This window comes from Gekko japonicus, unplaced genomic scaffold, assembly GCF_001447785.1.
Source record: "Gekko japonicus isolate JY-2015 unplaced genomic scaffold, Gekko_japonicus_V1.1 scaffold354, whole genome shotgun sequence".
Taxonomy (NCBI): Eukaryota; Metazoa; Chordata; class Lepidosauria; order Squamata; family Gekkonidae; genus Gekko; species Gekko japonicus.
The window spans coordinates 106,807-134,766 of record NW_015161415.1 but is presented as its reverse complement, the minus strand read 5'-3'; the positions used below and the strand labels follow the sequence as shown (position 1 = coordinate 134,766).

At 40.2% G+C, this 27,960-nt stretch overlaps 2 protein-coding genes across 3 annotated transcripts in view; one reads left to right on the top strand and one right to left on the bottom strand.

Annotated features, from left to right (window-relative positions):
* Nucleotides 1–27,960, top strand: part of CENPP (centromere protein P) — a 236,413-nt gene that overhangs the window by 142,694 nt on the left and 65,759 nt on the right. The gene's annotated exons all lie outside the window — the stretch shown is intronic.
* ECM2 (extracellular matrix protein 2, female organ and adipocyte specific) lies at nt 79–27,201 on the bottom strand. Of its 2 annotated transcripts, XM_015427562.1 has the most exons (10): nt 27,048–27,201; nt 22,355–22,670; nt 18,208–18,396; nt 15,108–15,680; nt 14,625–14,740; nt 9,600–9,735; nt 8,058–8,215; nt 7,609–7,748; nt 3,104–3,430; nt 79–492 (listed from the first exon to the last, which is right to left on the bottom strand). In XM_015427562.1, exons 2-10 carry the CDS (start codon nt 22,665–22,667, stop codon nt 264–266), a joined length of 2,181 nt encoding a protein of 726 aa, XP_015283048.1. In that variant the 5' UTR covers nt 22,668–22,670; nt 27,048–27,201; the 3' UTR covers nt 79–263. The 2 variants fall into 2 exon arrangements, with proteins under 2 accessions (XP_015283048.1, XP_015283057.1); XM_015427571.1 differs by lacking the exons at nt 22,355–22,670; nt 27,048–27,201 and adding an exon at nt 20,204–20,277.

Below are 27,960 nucleotides of genomic sequence, written 5' to 3'. Positions count from 1 at the left end.
TGCTCCTTTACCTCACTGACATTTAAATGTATATTAGCATTCAGTGTTTCTTTCTTGGACTGAAAAACAGGGTGAAAGTTCAGTGCATGCTGCCACTGCCTTAAAATTACATCTTGCCCTGGACTAAAAATAAATAATATTGTGTGATAATTGTATTCTTACATTTTTCATAATAGTAGGCAGTTTTCTTATTGTTGTTGGTGGTGAAAGAACAAATATTCTAATTTATATATTTAAAATAAGTTTTGTCTTGTGGGGTTTATTTATTTGATCTTCTGTGGTTTCAGAATTACGCTAGAATATGATCTTACACATGAAAAGGCATATGGTGACAGGTCCCTTGTATTGATATAATTATATTCAAGATGAAGGTGTTCTAACTGTGAATCTTCATAATCATGTTCTTCCTCACTCTCATCATCATCATCATCTTCATCTTCACGGTCCTCATGATTAGGCCTAGTTTTACAGATGCGTTCTGGTGGAACCGACCTGTAAAACCATAAAGGAGACAATTAAATGGAACTACTGTGTATTTCCTTTCGATAATAAATGTCCTTTGTCCTTGCCACACATTGTTAAAGTGTTTTAGAAAGTGCAGAAAAATTGGTCTTCAAGAAATTTAATATTTAATTCATGGAATTAAATATATATGTTTGAGTATGTAACATATCAAACTGAGGAGAGAAACTTCAGGCTTGTGAGATCTATTTTTTCAATCAGTGGCCTGGCTAGTAGCTGGAGCCAGAAAATTATGGCAGGCCCACTCACAAAATGGTTGCTCATAAGGAAGCCCGATATAATTCAATTCAGCTTAAAGTCTGTGCATAGAATTAAACAGACATTCTGAGACATCTCTCATGACTATGTTTACCTTATATGAGCTCAGGTTAAAAGAAGAAGAAGAAGAGATTGGATTTATACCCCACCCTTCACTACCCAAGGGAGTCTCAGAGCAGCTTACAAACTCCTTTCCCTTCCCCTCCCACAACAGACGCCCTGTGAGGTAGGTGGGGCTGAGAGAGCTCTGACAGAAATTGCTCTTTTTCAAGAACAGCTCTTATCAGAACTACGGCTTGCCCAAGGTCATCCAGCCAGGTGCAAGTGGAGGAGTGGGGAATCAAACCCGGTTCTCCCAGATTAGAGTCCGTGCACTTTACCACTACACTAAACTGGCTGGAAGGAAAAGGAAAAAGGAAACACTGTGTAATAATGAACACAATGGTCTGTAATTTGGAGGATATAATAAAGACACTCATGATTGGTAATAACACTGATAAATTTATTGATAATAGAACAAGCCCCCACTCCCACTATTTCCTCTTTACCTTTAATGATAGCCCTCATACCTCTCCCCTTTTTCTGCTTCCTTCTCCCCTTTGCACTCACCAGCCAACTTATCATCTGTCCCCATCTTTAGTTTTCCTTCCTTCCCCTCACTGGCAGCCTCTTCCCAGAAAAACTATGGCCAGGCATTATGCCAGCCTGGGGGCCAGTTGAACAATGGGGAGACTGCAAGCACTTCCTTCCCCACACTGTCCTCTTTTTCCTCTACTGGCATCCCCCATATCCTCTCTCTTTTTCCTGTTTCCCACTCACCAACCAACTGTTCTTTTGTCCACTCTTCTAGTCTTTAGCTTTATTCATTTATAACCCACCTTTCTCTTGATTGTGAACCCAAAGCAGTTTTCCTCCATTTTATCCTAAAAACAACCCAGTGAAGTATGTTAGGCTGAGATTGTGTGACTGGCCTAAAACTGCCTGTGAGCTTCCATGCAGAGTGGATCTCCTGGATCCTAATCTGACACTCTTAACCACTGCACCACACTGGCTATCAGTGGGTGGGTGCTACTGAATAATAGCAAGTGGCCAGACCTGGTTGAATCATGCAAGTTGCATTGTAGCAAGTCTCTAGGTGGTTGTTGTCAGGCCTGGCCCCAATGAGTCTTTTCCCAAAGTCCTAAAACAGCCCTGAAGAGGCCCCCGCTCCCTGCCTTTTCTTGACAGAAACCAAGGTTTGAAGGCTGCCAATACTCTTGTGGTTGCCTAGAAACAACCACTGACTACATTTGTTTCTGAAAGCTACTGCTGCTGCTTCTGTCATTTTGGAGGGTTTTAAACCCCCCCCCAGTGTTTTTTTTCTTTTTTCTTTTAATTTAAATTTTTAATTAATTTCAGATTTTTCTACAAACCTGGGGCTTTTCTCAGTTTTGTTGAAAGACCTGTCTTGTCTGTCCATGGTGTATGTGTGCATGTGTGTGTGTATAAAGTGCTGTCAAGTCACAGTCAACTTATGGTGACCCCATAAGGGGTTTCCAGGCAAGAGACTAACAGAGGTGGTTTGCCAATACCTTCCTCTGCATAGTAACTCTGGACTTGCTTGGTGGTCTCCCATCCAAAATACTAACCAGGGCCAACCCTGCTTAGCTTCCCAGACCTGATGACCTGATGAAATTGGGCTTTATGAAGTTCCTAATTGCTGGATGTATGATTTTGTGCCACTGAAAATATAATTTTCCACAAAACATTTATAAATGAATGGATAAACTGTCTCTGTTGGCAACTGTTGTTGGCTGTGATTCACAAACAAGGAGCATTATAAGCCTTAACCAAATCTGGCATTCTTTTTCTGAGTACCATTTCTATCTCCAATATTTTCTTCTCTCTACTTAAGGGATTGTACGTAGTACAAATCACTTCCATTTCTACAGCTGGCATTCCAGTATCCCAACAATTTTTGAGCTAGCTACTAAGGAGCTATCCAGTAGTCTCAGGAAACAGATCTAGTTGGTCACAGATCTATGACTTAAATATACACTAAAGGAGATATCTTCACTGATTTTTCTGATAGGACATGAACGATCTAATTGACTTTACAGTATCAGAGCACCCTAGCTTGTCACAATGACCTTATCAAGTCCTCAATGGACATAGAAGGCTGCAACTCTTCTTAGCATGAGACTGTTTAATTGCAGTTAAAGGAATGAGTTAGATTTCTGTTCTTCATGAATTTGTGGGAAGAAAGGCAATAATACCTGATATGTGTTAACAATTAAATGAATTCATATTTAGCAAATATTATTAACTTAGCAAGTACTATTACCTTATTTTGTTGTTGTTGAGCCTCAGGAAATTTAATGACCTCATTTCTGCAATTCCAAGTGGCACAGACTTCAGTTGGTTGTGATCTAAGAAGATTTCCCTTAGAGAATGATAGGCCCCATAGAATGATACAGGATCAATACCATAATCATCAAGTTTATTATATGAAAGATAGAGATATTCCAGCCCTGGCTTCATGTGTCCAAATACAAACCCAGGGATTCTGTCAATTTGGTTCCCTATGAGAATAAGATGCAGGAGTGACTTTGGCAGATAGGATGGAACGTGATATAATTTATTGTAAGAGAGGTCAATTGATTCCAAGTTCCTAAAATTAAGAAAACAAAAAGGTACACATAAATAAGAGCACAAGGTGTCATGGCTGCTTTTGAATGCAAAAGGGCCCAGGTTCACTACCCAGCATCTCCTGCCTTTCCCCACATGTTTCCCATACAGCATCTCAAGATGTTAAAGATTTGTTCAAAATCTTCATGTAGTTGTAGTTAGTCGAATCTTGCAACAAGATCCAACTAACAGGCCAGCTTGATGCTTTGATTTCTCAAAGAAAAGAGCACACAGAAATGAGTATCAAGCTGGCCTGTTAGTCGAATCTTGCGACTTAGTCAAATCTTGTGACTTCGGAATAACTACTGCAACTACATGAAGATTTTAAACACATTGTCTTGAGCATCAGAAGAAGAGGAGATTGGATTTATACCCCGCCCTTCACTCAGAGTCTCAGAGCGGCTTACAAACTCTGTTCCCTTCCCCTCCCCACAACAGACACCCTATGAGGTAGGTGGGGCTGAGAGAGCTCTTTCCAGAACTGTCCATGAGAGAACAGCTCTGACAGAACTATAGCTTGCCCAAGGTCATCTAGCAGCTGCAAGTGGAGGAGTGGGGAATCAAACCTGGTTCTCCCTGATTAGAGTCTACGCACTTAACCACTACAGCAAACTGGTTCTCAGTGATACAACTCCATGAACATTTTGAATACATCCAGCACACTGCATGGACTTTTTCATCAAGATTGCAACGGTGACCAATTTTTATGGCTGAATAGATGCAGTCAGACTCAGAAGTGTATGAAAGAGACTGAGGCTGCTGCCACACGGGACGGCTGAAATGCGGCTAAGCAGAGCCGCACCGAACTTGAGACGCCGCGCCGCGGCGGGATCCCATGGATCCCCTCAGCCGCGGCGCATCGCTCCCCGGCACGATCAGATGCCGGGGAGGAAAGTCCGATGGGAGGGGGAGGCTGCCGAACTGCGCATGCTCGAGCAATCGCAGTATGCCCGGGGGCTGGAATGCGGCGGCGCAAGGACGCGCCGCCCGATCCCACGGCCCAGCTTGCGGCGCTGGAAGGGATACAACTACCTAGGTAGGTGGTTCTTTTTTACAGCGCGGTATCGCCGTTTGGGACGGAACAGGGATGGGCAGGCAACGATTCCCAGATGTTGCTGTGGGATCGTGCCCGTTTGCTCCGCCCCCGTTCCATCCCGCTCCCGGCCCAAAAGGCCTCGTATGGACAGGACCTGAGTAACCTTTTTATCTGGAGGTCTGTGTGGTTCATTAACAGGATATCTGGGGTTTTGCTCATATGATTATGATCCTTGATTCAGATATCGATATAGCAAAATTAGATTTAGTAAATTATCACGGTTATGCCTTATTTGCTTTAGGTATCTTTTTCGGTGATTCTCTCTTGTAACTTTTTAAGGCTAGATTATGGCAGCCCCGTCTAAATATTTCCAAGGCTTCTAGCTTGATCCTGAGTGGGAAAGGACAGCACACCTATTCTTGAACAGCAGGGCATACATGGAGTGCTTGGGCAGCTGCTAGTCCTTATGTTTGCCATCCTTGCCAGAAGGAAAAGGAGCAGCCAGACTCTTGAATGCTGCTCCATGTTTTCAAGCCATAAAAGATAGTAGGGTGCTCAGCAGCTACTAGGCCAGTGAACCCCAGTGGAGTTCTGCACCGTTTCCCAAATATAGTCCAATGTAGCATAATGCTGCATTCTGGAAGTGGGACTCAGGGCTGTTTCTTAAACTACATTCTAATGGTTATTAAAGCCTAGAAGAAAGAAACAGGAATACATCTTGGGGGCATATTCTGTACAACTTGCCATATCTTGGTGATTGTGCACATGTATATTTACAGCCTGAAGTAGTGTGTACTCTGGACTTATGAAATACAGAAAAAGAAGCATCAACAGGCCATTTGTCCTTAATAAACATGTTAGCTTTCCAAAACCAACTTCACATTAACAAAAACTTTTTCCTGCCACCTACTCTTTTCCCATAGCAACTGCCCAAATACTTTCACGTAACTTTCCATATCTACTCCCTGACAGATGCTTCAGGAAAATACAAGAATAATAATCCTGCCTGTATTAATTGGGTCAACTGTCATCTGTTTTTTGTCCCCCTTTTCTGTAGAATATCTTTGCTAAATTAATCCTTTTATGTAGTTGTGATCATTTTACTTTTTACAGCACTAGCAAAGGTTTATCATTTTCCAAAACATGGAGTACTTACCCATTAGAAATCCCCAAAAAGGAAACAAGATAATTGATGACTATTGCAGATGTGATAATAATATAAATACACTCTGATGATCCCATCAGCCTTAACTACAGCCTCAATTTTTTTTGCCTCTTTTAAGAGATGAGCATAAGTGACTACTTAATCACTGTATGCTTTATTTAATCTTCTTTTTAAAACATGGGGTTCCTACTGGCCTGGATTCCACATAGATTTCTGCAAGGGGAGCAATTTTAGCTGATTCCTCTCTTCCATGGCAGTGGGAAACGCATCCTGATATGCTGTTCCTGAATTAGAGGACTGATGTGGGACATGGAATCAGCAAAAATCACCACCCCACCCCTCCTTTTACCCATAGAAATCTAAGCAGGATCCCAGCTAAACAAATTTGGACACTTCACAATCTTTTAGTATTTGTACTACAAATTACTCTTGCTGCTTCCCCTATTTGTCTTGTGTGAGGGTCCACAAATTCATTCACCTGACTGTCATGATGACTGTCCCTTCCCCCCTTCCACATGACCATCCTTCAAAACTGGAGTGTTCTGAAATGCAGTTATCCACCTGGGCTTTGTAGGAAACAGTAGCAGTAAGAGAAACTTGCAACCATTTCTTCTAAAGCTCAGTACATTTTTTTTTGCCTCTTTTAAGAGATGAGCATAAGTGACTACTTAATCACTGTATGCTTTATTTAATCTTCTTTTTAAAACATGGGGTTCCTACTGGCCTGGATTCCACATAGATTTCTGCAAGGGGAGCAATTTTAGCTGATTCCTCTCTTCCATGGCAGTGGGAAACGCATCCTGATATGCTGTTCCTGAATTAGAGGACTGATGTGGGACATGGAATCAGCAAAAATCACCACCCCACCCCTCCTTTCACCCATAGAAATCTAAGCAGGATCCCAGCTAAACAAATTTGGACACTTCACAATCTTTTAGTATTTGTACTACAAATTACTCTTGCTGCTTCCCCTATTTGTCTTTTGTGAGGGTCCACAAATTCATTCACCTGACTGTCCCTTCCCCCCTTCCACATGACCATCCTTCAAAACTGTGGAGTGTTCTGAAATGCAGTTATCCAGCTGGGCTTTGTAGGAAACAGAAGCAGTAAGAGAAACTTGCACCATTTCTTCTAAAGCTCAGTAAGAAAATGCGGGGGGGGGGAGCGTGACTGTTTGCCCCAGGGCAAAATAATGCGCGGTTGCGCCAGCAGACTTACCGTGGAGGTCCCGTGGTAGGGGGGAGGTGCCAAGCACACCACAATCCTGTGCTGCAGCAAAGAAGCGGTGCGCTGCAGCAAAGAAGCGGCACACCGCGGCAAACGGGTGTTTTTTTCTCCGGACACCAAAGTGTGTGCATGCCCCGTTGGGTGCTCGTGCGCATCCCATGGACACTTGGGGAAAAAAAACTTTATACGAGGAGGCATGGGCGGGCGCCGGAACTACCACCGGAAACGCAATCAGGCGCCCGCCCTTGCCCCGCGGTTATCGGAAACTAGTATCTCCGAGGTACTAGTTTTTAACCGCGCATCTTCTGCAGGAAGCCTCGGGTTCGCCACGGGAGCTCTACGCTTCCCAGATGTGGCAGTGAGATCGTGCCCGGAAAATCCACCTATCTTCCGTCTTTCTAGCGTGCCTAATGCTCCGTGTAACCGCAGCCTCAATAAACCTTCTTAAAATGAAGAGTAGTTTTCCTTTTCAGTAAATATAGTAATTCTTGGTAAAAGTATTTTCTTTTGCAGGTGCCCAAAATAACACAACTTTCTCCCCCTGGTTTTGCAAAGGACAGTGCATCATGAATCTGTGTGCCAAATCACGTGGGAGAGGGATCAGTCCCAAATAATAGCTTGCTCTTAATCCAGCCCCAAATTTGTTGATCCCTTTCTTCTATATGCTGCAAATTTTGACTTAATTTGAATCAATACTGATATAAAAATACAACAGTATGATAATTTCACTTACTCATGATTGATCCATGCCAAAGGTGCTATTCTGCTTTCTTCTATTTTGTTGTGTCTTAAAACAATTATGTTTAGATTTTTTGTATGGTTGAAGCAAATTTCTGTAATTTCTTCAATTTGATTATTATCCAAATAAAGTTCCTATTCAAACATATGAGTGAAGAAGAAAATATGGGAAAATTCAATACATGAATACATGCAAGAATGCCAAATGTATGGGGGTACAAGTTTTCCCCTTCATAACGTATGCCAAAAACGGGGAAATTGGAAACATTACTTGCAGATCTACGTTTCTGAAACTGGAACACATCTGAAATTACCTTTTGGCTTAACCCTGAATGCAGAAAACTGTATCTGTGCTCCTTAAATTATTTGCTCTGTCTTGCTTAGGACAAAGACTTAAGTAGTATTTCAGAAATAGTCATAACACTTTTTAAAAAAGACTCTTACCTCAATGGAATGGGGAAGGCCCTGTGGAATAGTCCTATATTTGTTCCGCCCAAGGCGCAAATATGACAAGCTTTTCAAAGGTTGAAAAGCTAAAGGACTGACATTTGCTTCACTAAGTTTGTTGCCTTCCAATTCCAGTGTCACCAAGTTTTTTAAATCTTTAGAAAATAAAACAAAGAAACAACAATTCAGTGCAGTACTGAAATGCAATTTATCATCTTCACCTGTGACTAGATCAAAAATAGTGACTTGTATGAGATTCATAGCTGAACAAGGAACTAAATGTGGCTTTCCCACATTATAACCCAATACTTTATTTACTAGTTCATACTCCTAAAATATCCAGGAGACATTTCAAACTGTTTTTTAAAAAGAACATTTCAGTTTGTGAGGCCAGGCACCCTAATTTCCCTCATGGGTTAACATTAATATTAGAAGGCCTAGTCCAGTTTGCAGGTTATGCCATGGTTCAGTAAAGTACAGAAAACACATGGCATTTTTAAAAAACAGTTATTGCTTTGTTGTATTACAATAAGGCCTTACAATTGTTGTTGTTATTATTATTTAGGAAGGGAGGTAAGTCCCTGCTCTTCATATTATTTTCTTGCCCTACCTGATCTTTACCTCAGTGTTAAAGTGGTTGTAGACCTGATCAGTTCTTTGAATAGGAAACTACTGGAGACAGGACACGGATATGATTTTAAAAAATAGGTTCATCTGCTGCTGCTGCTGTTGCTGCTGCTGCTGCTACTACACTACTCTACAGATCCAGAACTTCATTTTAGCATTACAAATATTAATGGAATGATGATGGTGGGCAAATATACTGCATCTTAAAAACATTGCCTCACTCACAGATCTTGCTATGATTGATATACTTCTGTGTGCCTAAGGACAGAAGCTAACCTTCTGGCAATCACAATACCAATATATTTGGATGTCAAATTAAACTGTATAATATTGAAAATGCTGAACTGTTTAATAATGCACTGTCATCAAACAAAGCCCTCAGTTTGCAAGACCTGAGCAAGACTGTTAACGATAGGACATTTTGGAGGCCTTTAATTCATAGGGTCGCTGTAAATCTAAAGCAACTTGACAGCACTGAACACATGCAAACATATTCTAGCATATTAATTATTGTCAAAATTATTTGTTTATACACTAAATATGCTCTTAAAACATACTGCATATATCTACGGTTTACATAAGAATGATCTAATACTTTAAATTTTTACATAAAAGTTTGCCTTATATAAAATTGTCTTCCATTAAAAAAAAATTATATAAGAAAAGCTTGTAAACCCTTGCCTTAAAAATGTTAACCCCTGTCTTGAAAACTCTTGTCTTGAAAACATAAAGTCTTTACAAAATAATTTTTGTTAGTGATCCCCAAAATTTCCCAATTTTTTTCATTAGAAGTATCTGAAAAAAGTCTCAAATAGAAAAACAAATCCCCCCCTTTGAATTTTTCAAGGTTTTCTTCAAGGTCTTCAGATATGTTGTTTAAATTATATATTTGAATTCTTATTTATGAAATACCTTGAAAACTGTTTTCATCAATTGCATGTAGTTGGTTTTCATTTATTTTAAGTTCATCTAATGATGATGGCAAACCAGGTGGAATGTGTACTAGTGCATTTTCATCCAGATATAAACGTTTCAAATTCTTCAAAATCTGGACCAGAAGAAAATACTCAGTTTTGAAACATGAAAAACATGAAAAAATATAGTCAGTCTGTAACTTAACTTAGAATTCAATTCTTAATATATTTGTTTCATATGGATGTCTCCCGGATGAAAACCATGCAATCTGCATCATATAAACCTGTGGACAATATGCACAGCATAGTATATATATGTAATGCTTCAGCCATGTTCATTTAAAAAAGGAAGATGACGTTAAGTGACACAATAACATTTAATAAGAGACAATTCAGGAAAATGTGAAGCTGAGCATTTATTTCCAAAATCAAAAATCTTGCATACTTGTTACTGTGGTGCAACATTATTTTTTTCCTTAAATCTGTCAAAAATTGTTCCCATTGAATAATAAAAGTAGTAGTGCAGAAATGCAGACTGTTCTTTCATGTAAATCGCTGTTACAGGGATAAAAAGCACGAATTAGAAGTTTCATTGAAGTACTAGATGTACCACCAATAACTGGTTTAAACAACAGCTCTCAGCAGGTGTGCTTAGAATCCTACTCAAGCCTATTCAGTGAGGCTTACTCCCAGGAATCTGTTCTTAGGACTACTCTTAGCCGAGATAACTGACAGTCCACTTCACTTGACATGAACCCAGTCCAGAGAAACTTTGGCACAAGTCCTACATACTGAAATCAATAGGATGTAAATATTAGGATTAATCCAAAATGACTGGTGAAAGGCTCTCTTATTTTTCACGCACACATATCAGGAAAGTAGATTCATGTGGGTAGCCATGTTGGTCTGAAGCAGTAGAACAGAAGTAAGTGGAACAAAATTTGAGTCCAGTGGCATCTTTAAAACCAACAAAGTTTTATTCAAGGTATCAGCTTTCGTGTGCACGAACACTTCTTCAGATACATTGAAATGGAAGTTACTATTCCATACGTATAGCTAAAGGGTGAGCAGCAATTTTATATATATATATTAACTACACATCAACAATTTGCAAAAGCAATAATGAATGAACAAATACAGCATCATATCATGTAAATACAGCAAATTAGCATACAACATAATGAAGATGTTTTAAAGATGTAAGGATCAAACAGGAATAACAAGTTAAGTTTATATGGTCACCATTTGTTTGGATTTAATTTCGGGGGGGACATGGTGAAGCAAATAAATCTATCACCCTCTTGGTCTTAAAGGTCCTGTTGAACTCAAATTTTGTTTTACATATCAGGAAAATCACTCCTCATCTGCAGTTATGTTTCTTGCTGTCACTCAGAACTGGGTTCATTACATCATGCTGTAGCTAAATCATCCTGTAGCTAGATAAATCGCAAAAGGCGCTTGGGAGGGGGTCAGAACACTGAGGAAATGCTGTGAATTGTATAACAACAGCAGCAGCAGCAGCAGCAGCAGCAGCAGTGCATGGTGTTTTCTTGGAACATTTTGACCCCCTCTATCCTTTTGCTTTTAAAATTTTTGACAATAAGTATGCAGTATAGCCTTTTAAAGTTCTCTATTTGTAAGGATAAAATGGAGCAGTGGAGAATGATGTTATAAATAAATAAGCACTGCAAATGGAGTCCTGTATTTTAAAAGGCATCAGTAATTTGTAATGATTTGAATGAGACAGAACAACACAGGATAAATTTCTCTCTGGTCCATGTATGCATGTATGTTTATATATTTTATTGTATCCTTCTGGCTCACACTCCATAGAAATAAATCCAATAGAAAAACCTTGTATCCACATTAATGTATCATCAGTGTAGCTAATTCTCAGCATGGTCGGATCTTTAGATACTTAAATCCAGAGACTGGAGCCATGAACAGACAAAACCAGTCCTTCTACAGAACCTGGGGAAAGGCCCAAGTTTGTAGAAAATTCTGAAATCTAATTAAAAAATGGGAGATTGACCTCCCAAATAATAGAAGCACCAACTGTAGCTTCAAGAAACAAATGCCTTCTAAGTGACCTATCGTGATGTCAGAACACTGAGGAAATGCTGTGAATTGTATAACAACAACAACAACAGTGCATGGTGTTTTCTTGGAACATTTTGAGCCCTTCTATCCTTTTGCTTTAAAATTTTTTGACAATAAGTATGCAGTATAGCCTTTTAAAGTTCTCTATTTGTAAGGATAAAATGGAGGAGTGGAGAATGATGTTATAAATAAATAAGCACTGCAAATGGAGTCCTGTATTTTAAAAGGCATCAGTAATTTGTAATGATTTGAATGAGACAGAACAACACAGGATAAATTTCTCTCTGGTCCATGTATGCATGTATGTTCATATTTTTAATTGTATCCTTCTGGCTCACACTCCATAGAAATAAATCCAATAGAAAAACCTTGTATCCACATTAATGTATCATCAGTGTAGCTAATTCTCAGCATGGTCGGATCTTTAGATACTTAAATCCAGAGACTGGAGCCATGAACAGACAAAACCAGTCCTTCTACAGAACCTGGGGAAAGGCCCAAGTTTGTAGAAAATTCTGAAATCTAATTAAAAAATGGGAGATTGACCTCCCAAATAATAGAAGCACCAACTGTAGCTTCAGGAAACAAATGCCTTCTAAGTGACCTGTCGTGATCATTGCTAGGCAACCACAGCAGTATTGCCAGCCTTCAAGCCTTGGATTCTGTCAGTAAAGACAAGGGCAGGGCTCTTTCCAGGAATGTTTTATTCTTTCAGGGAGGACTCATAGGGCTGGGCCAGCCAGCAATCACTAAATGGCTGGCATGACTCACCCTGGCCAGGCCTGGCAGCTTGCTGTGGTTTAACAGCAGCCACACCTCAAAAACTAGTGTGATGTTGTGGTTTCAGACTAGGATCTGGGACATTCAGGTCTGAATCCTCACTCTGCTGGTGCTCACTGGGTCACATTAATGTATCATCAGTGTAGCTAATTCTCAGCATGGTCGGATCTTTAGATACTTAAATCCAGAGACTGGAGCCATGAACAGACAAAACCAGTCCTTCTACAGAACCTGGGGAAAGGCCCAAGTTTGTAGAAAATTCTGAAATCTAATTAAAAAATGGGAGATTGACCTCCCAAATAATAGAAGCACCAACTGTAGCTTCAAGAAACAAATGCCTTCTAAGTGACCTGTCGTGATCATTGCTAGGCAACCACAGCAGTATTGCCAGCCTTCAAGCCTTGGATTCTGTCAGTAAAGACAAGGGCAGGGCTCTTTCCAGGAATGTTTTATTCTTTCAGGGAGGACTCATAGGGCTGGGCCAGCCAGCAATCACTAAATGGCTGGCATGACTCACCCTGGCCAGGCCTGGCAGCTTGCTGTGGTTTAACAGCAGCCACACCTCAAAAACTAGTGTGATGTTGTGGTTTCAGACTAGGATCTGGGGCATTCAGGTCTGAATCCTCACTCTGCCATGGTGCTCACTGGGGTACCTTGGACTAGTCACACACACTCAACTATCTCAGTGGGTTGTGGTGGCAGTGGGTGGGTAATGGAGGCAAGGGGGATGGTCCTGTTGTGGGGACAGGTGGGCTGTAAACAAAGTAAGTATTAAATATAGCTGATGGTGGGGCAGACAAAAGGTGGGTGGGAAGGAGAAAAGTAAGCAGGGAAAGGTAAGGATATGGGGCTGCCAGCAGTATGAAAGGCAGAAATAGTGTGAAGGGGGGATACAGGGGAAAGTGAGGGGCCACCCACAAGTCCTTACAGGTTCTCCATTATGCAGCTGGATCTTGCCAAGCCCAGTGGCTGAAATGACACCATTTTCCCAAGGACAGGCTCACAGAGGGATGGAACGCCGAAGACAAGAGGGCAGGTAAAGGTAGATTGGCTGGTGGGTTGGAAGGAGAAGAGGAGGAGGAGAGGAGAAAAATGACTTCAGGGAAGAGAAAGAGGAGATAATGGGGGAGAGGAAAGTGAGATGACCTCCTGCAAGTCACGCAGGTACCCTACTTGTACTACCTAAATCTGGGGATGGCATACATTGGCCCCGTTCACAGGGAGGATTTGCTGCAGGAGAGCGACAAGTGCATGGCGGATTATCCGGGCGCCATCACACCGCAACATCTGGGAAGTGGAGCACACCCGTGGCGTAGGGCCGAAAATGCAGGATTAAAAATTACCTGCTCAGAGGTACTAGCAACCGGTTTGCCACGGGCTGCCTCCGGAGTCCCCTGGTGAGATCGCGCCAGCCCTGGCTTTTCCTTCCGGACCCTCGATGTGCGGAAGGAAGCAACCGTAGCATGCCACCAACGCATGGGATCGTGTTATGGCGGCTCTAATTGCGGCGGTGCAAAAAGCTCCCCCCCCATGTTATCTGGCCGGTGTGACCGGGGCCATTGTTGTACAAAACAATGTGTTGTTAACAAGGGCCAGTTGGATTCACTCATTAGGGAATGGTAGTTTATAAAAAAGAATTCAATCAACAGAAGAATTTCTGTGAGCACACCCGTGGCGTAGGGCCGAAAATGCAGGATTAAAAATTACCTGCTCAGAGGTACTAGCAACCGGTTTGCCACGGGCTGCCTCCGGAGTCCCCTGGTGAGATCGCGCCAGCCCTGGCTTTTCCTTCCGGCCCCTCGATGTGCGGAAGGAAGCAACCGTAGCATGCCACCAACGCATGGGATCGTGTTAATGGGGGAGAGGAAAGTGAGATGACCTCCCGCAAGTCACGCAGGTACCCTACTTGTACTGCCTAAATCTGGAGGTGACATACATTGTTGTACAAAACAATGTGTTGTTAACAAGGGCCAGTTGGATTCACTCATTAGGGAATGGTAGTTTATAAAAAAGAATTCAATCAACAGAACAATTTCTGTTTGATTTCTGGATTTCTGCAGAGGAAAATTGAACTAAATTGCAATAACTTAACAGTACGATTTTCTGTAGCTTACTACAACTTGGATATAGTTAATTTTCTTACTTTAAATGCTTGTGGACCTATGCCTGAAGAGGTGATATTGTTTTTGCGGAGATCAATCCTTTCCAGATTAGGAATCCCGTTGAAAGCATCATCTGGAATGGAAGTAATGGAATTCCCTAGGGCACCAAAATGAAATACAAGTATTAGTAATAGGAATTGTAAGACATACATCCATTTGTTGACCATTTTTCAGTTTAGTTAGAACATCTTTCTCTTATGAAATAGCTTGTATTATTACAAAGAGAAAGATATTGAAGATGTGACCTAATTCTTGGTGAGAATCTATGTTCGTATATGTATTTAATGCTTGATCTTGAACCAACAAAGAAAGGAATATGATACAACAAAACACAGAGTAGGAACAATTCTATCGCAGAGACATTTCTTTTCCCTCCCCACTCACAGTAGGAAAGGTACTGCCCAGTGCCAGATAATATGGAGAACATGTAAAGTCAGTAAAAAGAAAGTTGACTTCTTCCATACCTACAAATTCTATAGTTGTAAGCTCCGCATCCATAATTGGTGGTATTTGTTTAAGTTTGGCATCAATGCAGCTTGCAGTGTTGTCCAAGATAGAGCATCCAGTAGGGAGAGGCGGAATTTCAGCAGAAGGCTCAGGAATTGGGAAACGAGGGGGCATTTGGAATACATCACCACGCAGAATGTCTTCTTCCTCCTGGTCCTCATCCTCATTATCCTCATGTTCATTTTCCTTCTCTTCACTTTCTTCTTCCTTTTTGTAAAGTTCTTTTTCAATTCGTAGTTCCTCTTCTTCATATGCTTTTCGTTTTTCTTCCTCTGTTCTCCTTTTTGACTCTTCATCCTTTTGATCATTTTCATGTTCTTGTTTTTTCCTCTCTCCCTGACTTTTTATTCTTTTCCTCTTCCTGTTCTCTTTTACAATGTTTTTTTTCTTTTCAAGAAGTTGTATTTCCTTTTTAAGTAGAACATCCCTTTCATTTGGAATATGTACCTTTTGCATTGTTGTAACAGTAGGATCATTGGGTTCTGGGGAATCACCAGAAAATTCAGATGCATCACCAAGTGAAATACTTACTGAATAATGATAAAAGAGAAAAGTTGACGATTAAAGAGAGTGATAATGTAACTGTTAATAGCAACCATCAATATATTTTTCAGATTATTCTATAATAGATAATATTAATAATACAATTCATATTTATACATTACAGACCTTTCTCCTCAAAGTTCAGAAGGTTATTCAGAACAATTTAATGGTTTTGTTGAGGCATACTATATGAGCACGAATACCAACACAGATATATTTATATTCAGACATGAATGTCAATTTCTGGAGAATCTTAAACATTCACCATCTACTGTTTTTTCAGTCATTATCCAAGGAAGCATTGCAATAGATAACTTTGAGTTACCTAGTTGCTTGTGACATAGGAGTTCTAAATAAGATTTTAAAAAATAAAACCTAGCAATAAATGTGCCCCTCATTAAATATTTTTACTTGATGTAACAATGCTGACTTTATTGATATTGTGGCTTTGTAGCCCAATAAAGGGATTCATTCCAGATAGTAGTATTTGAGGAGAGTTAAATTAAAATTTGTCAAATCCTGGATGACAGGTTGCCATGGCACCTGGAAGCTTCATTATCGTGCCTAGTATTTTAAATAAATACAAACACTTTCTCTTTGAGCTTGAGTGTGGGTGCTAGTGACAGTAATTGTTCATTCCCTCTCCCCAGCCCTTATCAGAAAGAGCCAGCCAGCTTCAGAAAGCCCCACCTGATCCTACCTTGCATAATGAGGACAGAATGGGGCTTTCTGAAACTAACTGAGACTCTTTCCTGATTAAGGCCTGGAAGGAGAAGGGGAGTAGACAAGAGCTGTCAGAAGCAGCAGCAGTCAAGCTAAGAGATGATGTGTTTTCTAAAGGCAAACTTGGTAGTTCCTGCCCCTGACACTTCTTGTCCATTCCCCCCTCCTCAGCTTTAATCTGCTGTTCTTAGAAAATCACTTTATGTCTGAATTAGATGTTAGCTTAGTGTTGTGACATTGTCAATGAAAGTTTCCCCTCTATTTATTTATATGTATTTATAACACAGCACTATTGTCATAATACTAATAAGATTACAAGAAACTGAAAAGAGGTTCGGATTAGGCTTTGTGGAAGCAATAGATAAAAGATATGGTCATTAGGATATGAAACTCTGAAAGCTGAAAATGAATCTGGCTCTGAAATTTTGGAATTGGCACCCAAATACATAGAAGATCTGTGTTCTATGTTGAGATGCATACAGCATAGCAGCTGGTGGGTGCAAGCAACAAAAGTAGTTACTTTGCCACAGTTAGAATAGGCAAAGTGTTATCTAGGTGGTAGGTGATTGCCAAGAGCTCTATAATAAACTTCTTGCTTCTAACCCAAAATGATAATATTTTTCTATCAGAGGTGGAAAATACTTTGTGCAAACTGACTGTCATGCATCTTTATTTTCCACCTTTTTAATAGCAGACAAAATGGCAGCTGATATTTACATAATAGAGGTCAAAGTCAACCACAAATGGATGTACAGTGTATGCAAGTATGTAAACCACTGAAAAAATAACACTGTACACATAAAGTATTAGACAACAAATTGTGTCCTTGAAATGAATTAGTATACATAATGTCTACTGGTGACATTAGGTTGTGCATAGAATAAATGGCAAGACTTTATTATACATAGGATAAGAGAGAAGAGAAGCAAATCATGGATCGCATGTAACCCCATTTTTTGTTCTTTTTGGATGTTTTGTTGGTTAACTGCAAGACATGTCGATCTAAGGATATTGAGTATCCACAAACAGCATTGCCAATCTGATGTTTTGGGGCCAATTTTACAGTTTTGCAGGGCCTGCAAGATGAAGCTCTTCCACCAGGCATTCGACCAAGGAGCCACACTTAATAGCTGAATATAGGTTTAAGGCCCTGGGCCCTGGAGCCATCATTGGCAGCCTGTGCGTCACTGGCATAATCTGAAACTAGCATGGGACCAAGATAACAGTCCTAATATCACTGCTGACTGTATTCCCACTATGACAAATTCGGTACTGTGTTTTGCCATCACTTACGCAATATTGTACACTAACACCTTATTTATTTATTTGATTTATATACCACCCTCCCCATAAATGGGCTCAGGGCAGTTTACATCAATTAGTATAATACAATTAAAACAAAGTTAGTAGTTTTATAAATGTTCTGTTTTATTTGTTTTACTATTATGTAAGCTGCCCTGCTTTGGCGGGGAGGGTGAGGTATAAATTGAATAAATAAAATTATACTTGGTCAGCCCCTATGCCATCATGTCCAAGAGCATGTAGGTCTATTGCTGGGTTCACGGCTTAGCCAGGCTCACTGTACATGTGAGCTGATACTTTCCTTTGAGTAGAGTATTTATGATGGTCTGGTTCTTGTGATGGTGGTGGCTCAGAGCAGGGGTGCCAGTTTTCTCTCACACACAGTTTCCAGTTTCACTGTAGTTCAGTATATTCATGCATTCAGAGGATTACTTGACTTACAGTAAAATATACATTGTTTTTACTATACAAGAAATCAATATACTGTACCAGTATCTGTGCATACTGGGCAGCACTCTCCTTCAGGTATCCTGGTTCTGGGACATGACAGAGGACGGCACAGTGTTTCATCACACAACACCTTTCCTTTTGAGCAGAGGCATGTGACACAGGGCTTAGGAGACCATGCTGCCTTATCATACATAATCATCCCATTTGCAAAACAGCGTCCTTCCTTTCCTGATAAAGAAATAAAAAATAAGATTTAAACCATGTGGGCAGTTGTTTGGCCTGATACAAAAATGTGGAAGCTTCTGTGAACACATGAGCAAAAATTTCCATCTTAGTGTCATGCAAAGTAGGGATATACTGATACCAATTATCAAATAAATGGGAATAGAGAAGCCCTTGTTTGCTTGGAATCATATTAAAGTTGGTGTTTCAGTTCACATTAAGTTAGAATTTAATTTCATATAGAAATAGTTTGGCAGACTTCAGTTTACTTGGTTGTTTCCTCCTGTCTATCCGGGTTACCAAACAGAAAGGAAGTTATATTTTTAGGTAGTATGTGATTTCTCTGAAATCTGACTGCATCTTTGCATCTTTCTGATGTCAAGTTATTTTATTGCACAATTAGACTTGTTACCCTCTGTCTTCACTCATTTAGCTTATAAATTCCTGTAGATACTTGTCAATTGTTTACCCTGTCACCAGGGCTATTTTTGGGCAGGAACGCACAGGAACGGAGTTCCGGCTGGCTCCCAAATTGGCCACGCCCAGCAGGAACTCATTAGCATAATAGGCCACACCCAACAGCAGAAACTAATTAGGATTGGCTACATTAGGGGTGTGTGGCCTAACATGCAAAGGAGTTTCTGCTACAAAAAAAGCCCTGGGTTTTGACAACAAACAAGGTAAACAGAATAACAAGCAAAAGGTGGGTGTGGCTGGATAATGAGCTGTGCTGTCAGGGGTGTGGCCCAATATGCTAATGAGTTCCTGCTGTTGGGTGTGGCCCAATATGCTAATGAGTTCCTGCTGGGCTTTTTCTACAAAAAGAGCCCTGCCTGTCACACTTGCAGACTTACTTGACCTCTCAGTCACTTTCAGCATCTGTTTCTAAGCAAGATGGCTATAACCTGTAATGGTGTGCCAAACTGGCATTTTTTAAGGATTAGTCAGATTATTCCTCACTTATCTAAAGAATGGAAAAGCTACTTAAGGTCCATGGGGCTTGGCCCAATATATTAGCAGAAGAAGTAGACAACCAAGCTGTTGCCCATATTTATCAGAAACTGATTTAAAACCATGGTATTGAGCCCTAAAAAATATTAAGCACACTTAACAATGGTGGTGATGTATCAGTGATGGTATCTGGGGAAGAGCAGGAAGGGAATTCATACTACGAAAGGGAGACGTGTGAGTGTAATCCCACAGCCAACTGCCAAGCAACAGTGATTAAAAGACCGACAGCAGTTATTATGTCTGCACTAGCCCTGAGAATGGAGGGCTTCCATTGTCTTCTTGAACTGCATTTTTCTCAGTACCTACCAAACAAACTACCTACAGGGACTCTAATCAGTCTTAAACTACTGTTATTGAAAATTGGAGAAACGGCTTCTTGATGATTTCACTACATTTTCTTAAAGAATTTTGATTGCAGACCTCAAAACAAGGGTTACTGGAGCATTCACTCATTAGCTGAGTGAAATATGCTTGCTTCCTTTCTATTCATGCAATATATTTCCCCAAAATGTGAAACAATATAAAATACAAAACTGTTTCTTACATCTGATTAAATAGGTTCTACTTTATGAAATACTATAACAAATATGTTTGTCTTTAAGGTGTTGTACGCTGCAATGTATATCGTAGAAAGATGCTAAGAAAATACTTTCAGAAACAAAAATATAAGAATGGAGATGCTTAAATTTTAAAAAAATATGATTTGGACATAGGGTTAATGATAAGGTCCATTGCTTAATAGGTTCTCATCCAAATCTGACCTTAACTTGCAAATATTCTAAATGCCAGACCAAAAAAATACCTTGTGGTTGAAATCCTTGGCAGATACCTCAGTACGTCCAAACTTTGGAAACATGGTGCAGATCCAATATTGGGTTCCAACTAAAATGTGTTCAGTGGTTTAAGCTCAACCTTTGGGTAAAATTCCAGATTAAAAAAGGAGAGTCAAGGGGAAAATGAGGAAACCACACATAATTTCAGTATGGTTGATGATCTCTGACAGGGGCATTTAAAATACCTCATACAGAATGCATGTCACATGTGGTGATATTTTCCTTTAATATAAAAATGCTTTGAAATGAATGGTTTTAGAAAGACAATGTGTATTAAATGGACTACAAGCCGCCTTGAGCCAGATATCTGGAAAGGTGGGATATAAATATGAACAATATAAATAAATAAATACAGTAGCTCTTCCTGAAAGTTCTAGTCAGCCTGTTTTATGATTCATTAAGTGTTGAACCCATAATGCCTGTCACAGTCTGCAGCCCACATATCTGAAGGACTGTGTCCTTTCATGTTCCTGTGTGAAAATCACAGTCTTCAGGCTGCCATCTGCTGGCTGTTTCCTCACCTGGAATGACCGACCTGGCATCTACCAGAGCCTGAGCCTTAATCGTGATTAGCTTTGTACAGCGAGCACTATGTAAAACATATGCAATACTCCCCACTTCCATCAGTAACCCCCAAATCTACTATACAATTTTGGCTGCGGTCACACGGAACATTAGCCACGTTACAGAGACGGAAGATAGGCGGATTTTCCGGGCGTGATCACACCACAACATCTGAGAAGCGTAGAGCTCCCATGCCGAACCCGAGGCTTCCTGCCGAAGATGTGGGGTAAAAAACTAGTACCTCCGAGGTACTAGTTTTCGGAAACCGCGGGGCAAGGGCGGGCGCCTGATCGCGTTTCCGGTGGAATCCCGTGGAATCCGGCGCCCCCCTATGTCCCGTCGCGAACAGGTTTTTTTTTTCAAGTCTCCACAGGATGCGCACAAGCGCCCAACGGCACATGGGCACAAAGAGGCCCCCTCCCACTGCAGCCAGGCTTGCCGCCTCTGGAGGGTCGCTATGCCCACTGTCGCGCAGGCGGTTAGAGCGGCTGTGACGAGGGGGCCCACCTCCCCCTCCATTGGCTATTCCTCGGAGCTCTGTTGGGGTCCAGAAGCGTCTGTCGCCCTCTCCGGTAAGCCCACCACTGAGCAGATACGATTGCTCAGTCATGCGTATGCACAAACTTCAGTTTTTTTAAAAAATTCATCCCGTTTGCCACGGAAGCGGCGCCTAGCGATTGCTGGTGTGATCGCACCGCTTCTTTGCCGCGCTGCAGGATCATCGTGTGATCGGCACCTGCCCCCTAACCACGGGACCTCGAAGGGACGTCTGATCGTGCAACCGCACGTTATTTTCCTCCGGGGCAAACAGCCACGCTCCCCACCACCACGCGCATTTTCCAGCCCGTATGACCAGGGCCTTTGTTATGTTGCACTAATATATGAAACCTGCAGGTGAAAATGGGTGCAGTGATATATTTGTTACAGATATTTTCAAGAAGTAACTATAAACACACAACATATTTTCTGCAGTTAGGCCAATATGATCCTTATTTTGTTGGAAAATGTACCTTCATCTTTACATGCAGCATTCCAGTTTAAACTCACTTCCTGTGGATATTGTTGATGAAACACATGCCTAGTTGTTCATTTAAAAAATTCTAACAAGCACTGCAGTTTATTGCTACTATACAAAAAAAAGAATTGTTGATACATCAAAGAACTGGAAACGATCAAAAATAATTACTTTTGAATATCTTAGCGTGCAAAGAGTGGAACATCATTACAGATTACACTTTATGGATGAAGAGTTAAGGCTACGATGAATATGACTGAGTTCTCATGGCTACTCAAGGGAGCCCATATTTGAACTACAGAGTGGAGACAATATACTCTTTTCATCAGTTTATCACACTGGATCATAAGTACAATATTTATTGCATATTCAGCTACATCCATGCCTACATATATACATGTTACATTTGGTTTGGGGTACTTGAGTGCTATTTTGCTTGTGTTTCCATCACTGTACCTTAGCACTGCAAGTCATGGGGGCTGAATTTTTGCTAAATTTGACCTTTCTGGTTATCAAAATATTAAGTAACTTCTCTGCTTACCTGGTAAAACACTGTAACTGGATTCGTGTCCATCCAAGCCAATAAGAGAGTCAATTACTTCTGTAATATCCCCATCCGTATTAATAAGTGGAATGCTTGGTACTGGAGTTGTAGGGATTGGAGATTTGATTTCTGGCTGCCTGTTTGGTCTCCTGTTTCTTAAGGAACCCCTTCTTAAGCCTCTGTAGTGCATTCTCCTTCTTCCCCTTCTAGGAATTTTATAGTTCTCATTCTGAGCAAGAATGATACACAGACAAGCAAACAGGAGGAAATAGAGTAGTGCCGTTTTTTGCATTTTGCACTTGTACATCATGTCCTACAATAGAAGTATAAGAAAAAAAATGTGTCCTCTGTATTCTCAAAAAAATTGAGAAACTACATGTTCTGCATTACGATTACAATAAGTGTTGGTTGAAGATATCTGAACAGTAATTTACTAGGGCAAGAAAGAAAAAAATTGAGACTTCACATTTGACAGTCAACATAACTTAGAGCACAAAGCATTGACAGGTTTCTACACTCATAACTGAACTGTGTGGCATACAGTCAGAAGAAAATAACTTTTTTTGTTTGGGCTACAGGTTCACTGCAAGAAAAAATGAGTTTTGCACTCACGCAGTTTGCACTAGCCTCAAGCCGCTATCTGTAAGGAATATGGACTAGTGAGAAAACAGCACAACTTGAAATAACACAATTCTGAATTCTGGTAATCAGAGGTTCTAGGACAGTGAGTCCATCTGGCCACAGAATCTGCTCCTTTTACACCACATAGGTTTGAAGGTTGTGATAATGATATTGGCCTGTCTTTCAAATTCTGCCGTATTGCATGGCATCTTAAACTTCAGGTTTATTCTGTAAATATTGTCTCCCTTGGATGTCTATATTGCTACCACGTATTGTTCTCCTGACTTCCTATCAATCTTCATTTCAGAGGCCCAGTTCATCTTCCTTTCTGACAACATTCCCATCTTGTTCCATGTGGATTTTACCATATCATCTTTCTGACCAAATGCTTCCCATTGCCTTTTCCTAACTACTTTTTCCAAGCTTTGCCTTTGGAACGACTCTTCCATACAATGACTTGGCCACTGCCATAATCCTTGGCTATGACCTGTATCTCCATTTTCCCTGTGCCCTGGTTCTTATTCTTTCCATGACCCATAGTAGATTTCAGTGACTTTCTCAGAAGCAGTGTTACATTTGCTCATTCTTTAGACTGTTAGTTTCTATCATCATCTCATCCCTGTTTTTAACTCTTGACTTGCATTCCGCAGTCTCCCAATGAACATCCATCTCTCTCATCCCCAGCGCTGGATCAGTCTATTATCTCCATTCATAATCTCATGCTGAATGCCTCTACAAAACAGAAAAGTTGGTTGATTTTGGTCATTCTAAATTCCTCATTCTTGACTGTCATCTGTCTGACTAAGCACACTAGTATATATATATATCATGATGCCCAGCATCCACTGAATTTCAGTTCTGCTTCTTCAGCCTTAATGCCCTACCATGGCCTGTCTTTCTGCCTCCCCATCCTTAATCTCACTGAAGATTTCTTTCCTTTTTAAATGAAACTGAAGTTGAAACTATCTGCCCTGTTTCTTATATCTCTCTCCTACAACTTACCTCTTCTTTGGGTTCTTCTCCTACATATCATTGAATCCTTTGCTGTCCCCTCCCCCCAATCACTTGTCTATCTTGTTGAGTTTTTTCACTCTTCTATGTATCCCCTCCTAGGTTCATGACCCATTCTCCCTCTCTAACTATGTACCAATTTTCCTTCTACCATTTGCCCCCAAACTCATAGAATGTGCTGATTTCTGCTGCCTCAACTTACTTTCTTCCAGTCCCCTAGCAATCTTGCTTCTGTCGTCATCTATCCATAGTGTGACTTCATCAAAATCCCAGTTTTCACTACCATTTGTAAGATGATGACACCTGTCTCTGCGTCGTAAATATTTAATATCTATTTTTCACATAGTCATGCTGCTTCTACCTCTACAGGCTTTTGAAAATGTGATTCGTTCTCTGATATCCTCATATTCTGATATCCTCTCACTTTGATGGCTGCAACTTTATTCTTGCCTGTCTTCCATTGTTGTATCTTGTCTCCATTCAGTACTGCCAAATCATTCAGCTCTCCCATTGCTCTATTGGAACCATTGTTATTACAGTTACTGTATAATTAAAGGTTACTTCTTGACCAGTATGGATGCTCAGGTCATGTGTGCGTGCATGTGTGTGCACGTATGTTTACACCCTGGAGTGTTTTACCAGGTTCAGTGGGCTAACCAGCTGTGCTTGCTGCTTGAAGATTAGGCATCCATGTCATGTCATCTTCCAGATTAGATTTTGTATTGTCTTTTTGAAGACAATGCAAAGCACTGGGAATGCTTAGTTACTGAGAGGAATGAGCTGTCACAAACTTAGAAATCAATCAGTGAGGCCTTGCTCCAAAAATCTGCAAATGTCCAATTATCATCTAGATGGAATCTCACTACAGAAGATTGTTTTGTCTTCTTCTTTGGCTTCCTTTTGGATGCAAGTAAAAACCTTAATCTTTGGCCAAGTGTGTGAGAAGTAAATTATTTTATTTTCATTACTGGTATTTGAGTCTGTTTGATGCCTTAATTTTTTAAAGTTTGTTTTAAAGGATTTAAAATATTCTGTAAACCACTTTGGTATATAAATTATGTTTAAAATGATGTGTGCTACATTCAGCTACAGTTATTTGACCAGAATCAAACTTAAACTACAGACATTATAATATTTGAAATATCTTGGTACTTTCGCCTCCCATCCATTCTAATGGCTTCCAAGCTCTTAGTCCTTCTCTCATGTCTCTTTTCAGTGGCAATATTGGTATGTCTTGTTCCTTTATAATTGATGGGGTTATTCTTACTATTCGGGAGCATGAGGCAGGATAGTGACCCTTAGAGAAAAAGGAAGAACAAGTGCTCCTTAACTGGATTTGTTCACAGGAAAGCCCACAGCCTGCAAAGGACTAAAAAAAGGAGGTTCATTACAAGAACTGACCAATTGATAGGAATCATCAGACTTGTGAAAGTTTATGCGCAAGGAAGCAAGATTAAAGTTCCTATGCACCTGCACTCAGAACTTTGAACTCATAGTCTGTCCCTCGATGATAGCTATAAAACAAGCAATAACAATTCCTCATGGTGGTGGTAGAAAGTGCATCAAAACGCAAGAGACTAACAGAGGTGGTTTTCCATTGCCTGCCTCTACATAGCAACCTTGGACTTCCTTGGTGATCTCCCATCCAAGCACTGATCAGGACTGACCCTGCTTAACTTCTGAGATTGGGCTAGCCTGGCCCAGGTCAGGGCAGCAGACATATGCTTTTAAGATAATAACAGGTGTTAACATGACATATGGAGGGGAGAGAATAAAAACCCATTGAGTCTACTCACAAAGGCTTATGTGAAGGCTCAGGGGCCTTCTTGAACAACCGCATCTTTACTGCTTATCTGAAACTGAACAGTGAATTATGGGAATGGTCTGATTTTTTTCGAGGAGGCTTTCCACATACACAGGGCCACCACAGAAAAGGCTGTATTTAGGATCCCAACTTGCCAGGCCTCAGAAGGCGAAAGAACACACAGCAGGCTCCCAGACCTAAGGGTCACGTAGGTGCTTAAGGTAACAGATGGTCCTTGAGTTAATTGGCCCCAGACCATTTAACAGTCAGTGTCACAACTTTGAATCCGTCCTAGAAACAAATAGAAAGCCAGTGCATCTGACACAATATTGAAATATGCCTGATCTGGCAGACTTCTGTTAGTATTCCAAAATGCTCAATTTTGAACCAGTTGCACTTTTTGAACTTCAAAGGCAGTCCCATGTAGGTTGCATTAAAATAATAATTTCCAGCTTGATTGATATGGAGCTCAAGGAAACAAACATGGCCATTTAGTTGGTCAGATGTCACTTTCTAACCCAGGAAGAGGGTGTGGGGAAAGCTAGAGGTGGCCAGACACATGTTAAGGTTGAAATTTCCTCTTTCGAATACCACATTCAGTTAGGAACATCTGACCTTTCCCATATTGCACAACTGTATGCTATGCATCAGTGACATTGGCAATATCTCTTGAAAGTGTCAAATTTTACCAGGTACAAAATATTGCACTATCAATATTGGCCATCTTTTATCTTTTATTTTGCCAACAAGTCAGTGGAAATGGTGAACTGCTAATCTAGTGATCCTTAATGCAAAGGTCTTTGAACTATTCTTCTTTGCATAAACTACCCTATTAATTCTGTTTCTAGGTTCTACTAGTCTACTCAACAATCAGAAAGAAATAGGGCTTCCTGTGCTTAGTACTGAAGTCAGTTTTAACAAAACACTTTTGTTAATTATCACATTAATTAAGATTTCACAACTCTGAATTTATCTACATGATATTTCTTAAAACACTGTGAGCATGCTATTGTGTTCTGTAAAAATTAGTAATTAATAACTGACCACTGGATTTTCTGTTAGTGTAACCTGTAATGTATGCTACATAAACTTTATGAAGATAGGTTTACAACTAACCACAGACATACATATAATATACACGCACACATATTTGCTTATCAACATAATTACAAATTATTAAGCACAATTTCTCTGCAAATATTACACATTACCATGCTGCAAACAGTAATTTGAGAAGAAAATGCATTTTTTTACCTGGAAATCTAACCTAACAGTAGATTTTGCTTGTCATTTTATCTCCAGCTGCAAATGAAAAAAATTCAGCTACTATCTTTAAAATAAAAGAAGTCTCAACAGGGTTATGTTGAATCGTGTTAGATGATTCCTTAGTGAAGACTGAAATAGCTCCTTTCTCTAGGGACAAGGCACTGTTCTGTCCAGTATGCAGAGATTCAACTAATACAGCTTTTCAGAATAGTGCATACTTCACTTAGAAAATGAAAAGCAGCACAATGCTTTTGGTCCCTAGGCTGACAAGGCGCAGCTGGAAGCTTTCTTTTTAAAATATGCTTGCATAAGTAAAAGAAAATGAGTCTCATTTCACCAAAACAGAGAAATTATTTTCAAGTAATTTAATACCAATCTTTCTATACATTTCAGTACAGTTTAGACATGTTTAGTGTAAATTCACTGTAAGTGTATTGTTCATTAAATACTATATGCCTATCTAAATTTCATATTAAAAAAAATCCCCAAAGCATCTATATGTGTGTAAACCTTACATGTGATGTAAGTCTTTTGTTCAAGATTTAATATCAGCCTTTGTCTTTCTGGAAGAATGTTTTCAGCAGAAATCTATGGAGTTTGAAAGCAAAACGAATGAAGCATTTCCAGTTGCCTTTTTATGTAAAAGAATAACTGGATCCTCCTGAAATATGACACTAAAGCATAATTTTGCGGAACTGTATCAGTCTGGTAACCAAAAAAGGGAAAGTGTGCATGATCCACTAGTTTACTTTCTGCCAAACAGGGTGCACTCATGTTTGGCTTGTTTCCAGACTGTTGCCGTTGGTATTCTTTGGCTCTAGATTTCAGAAATGATAAATATAGCTAACAGAATAAAACATGTGACTGTTCTTTTGTTTGAAGCCAGATAAAGGAAATCCTT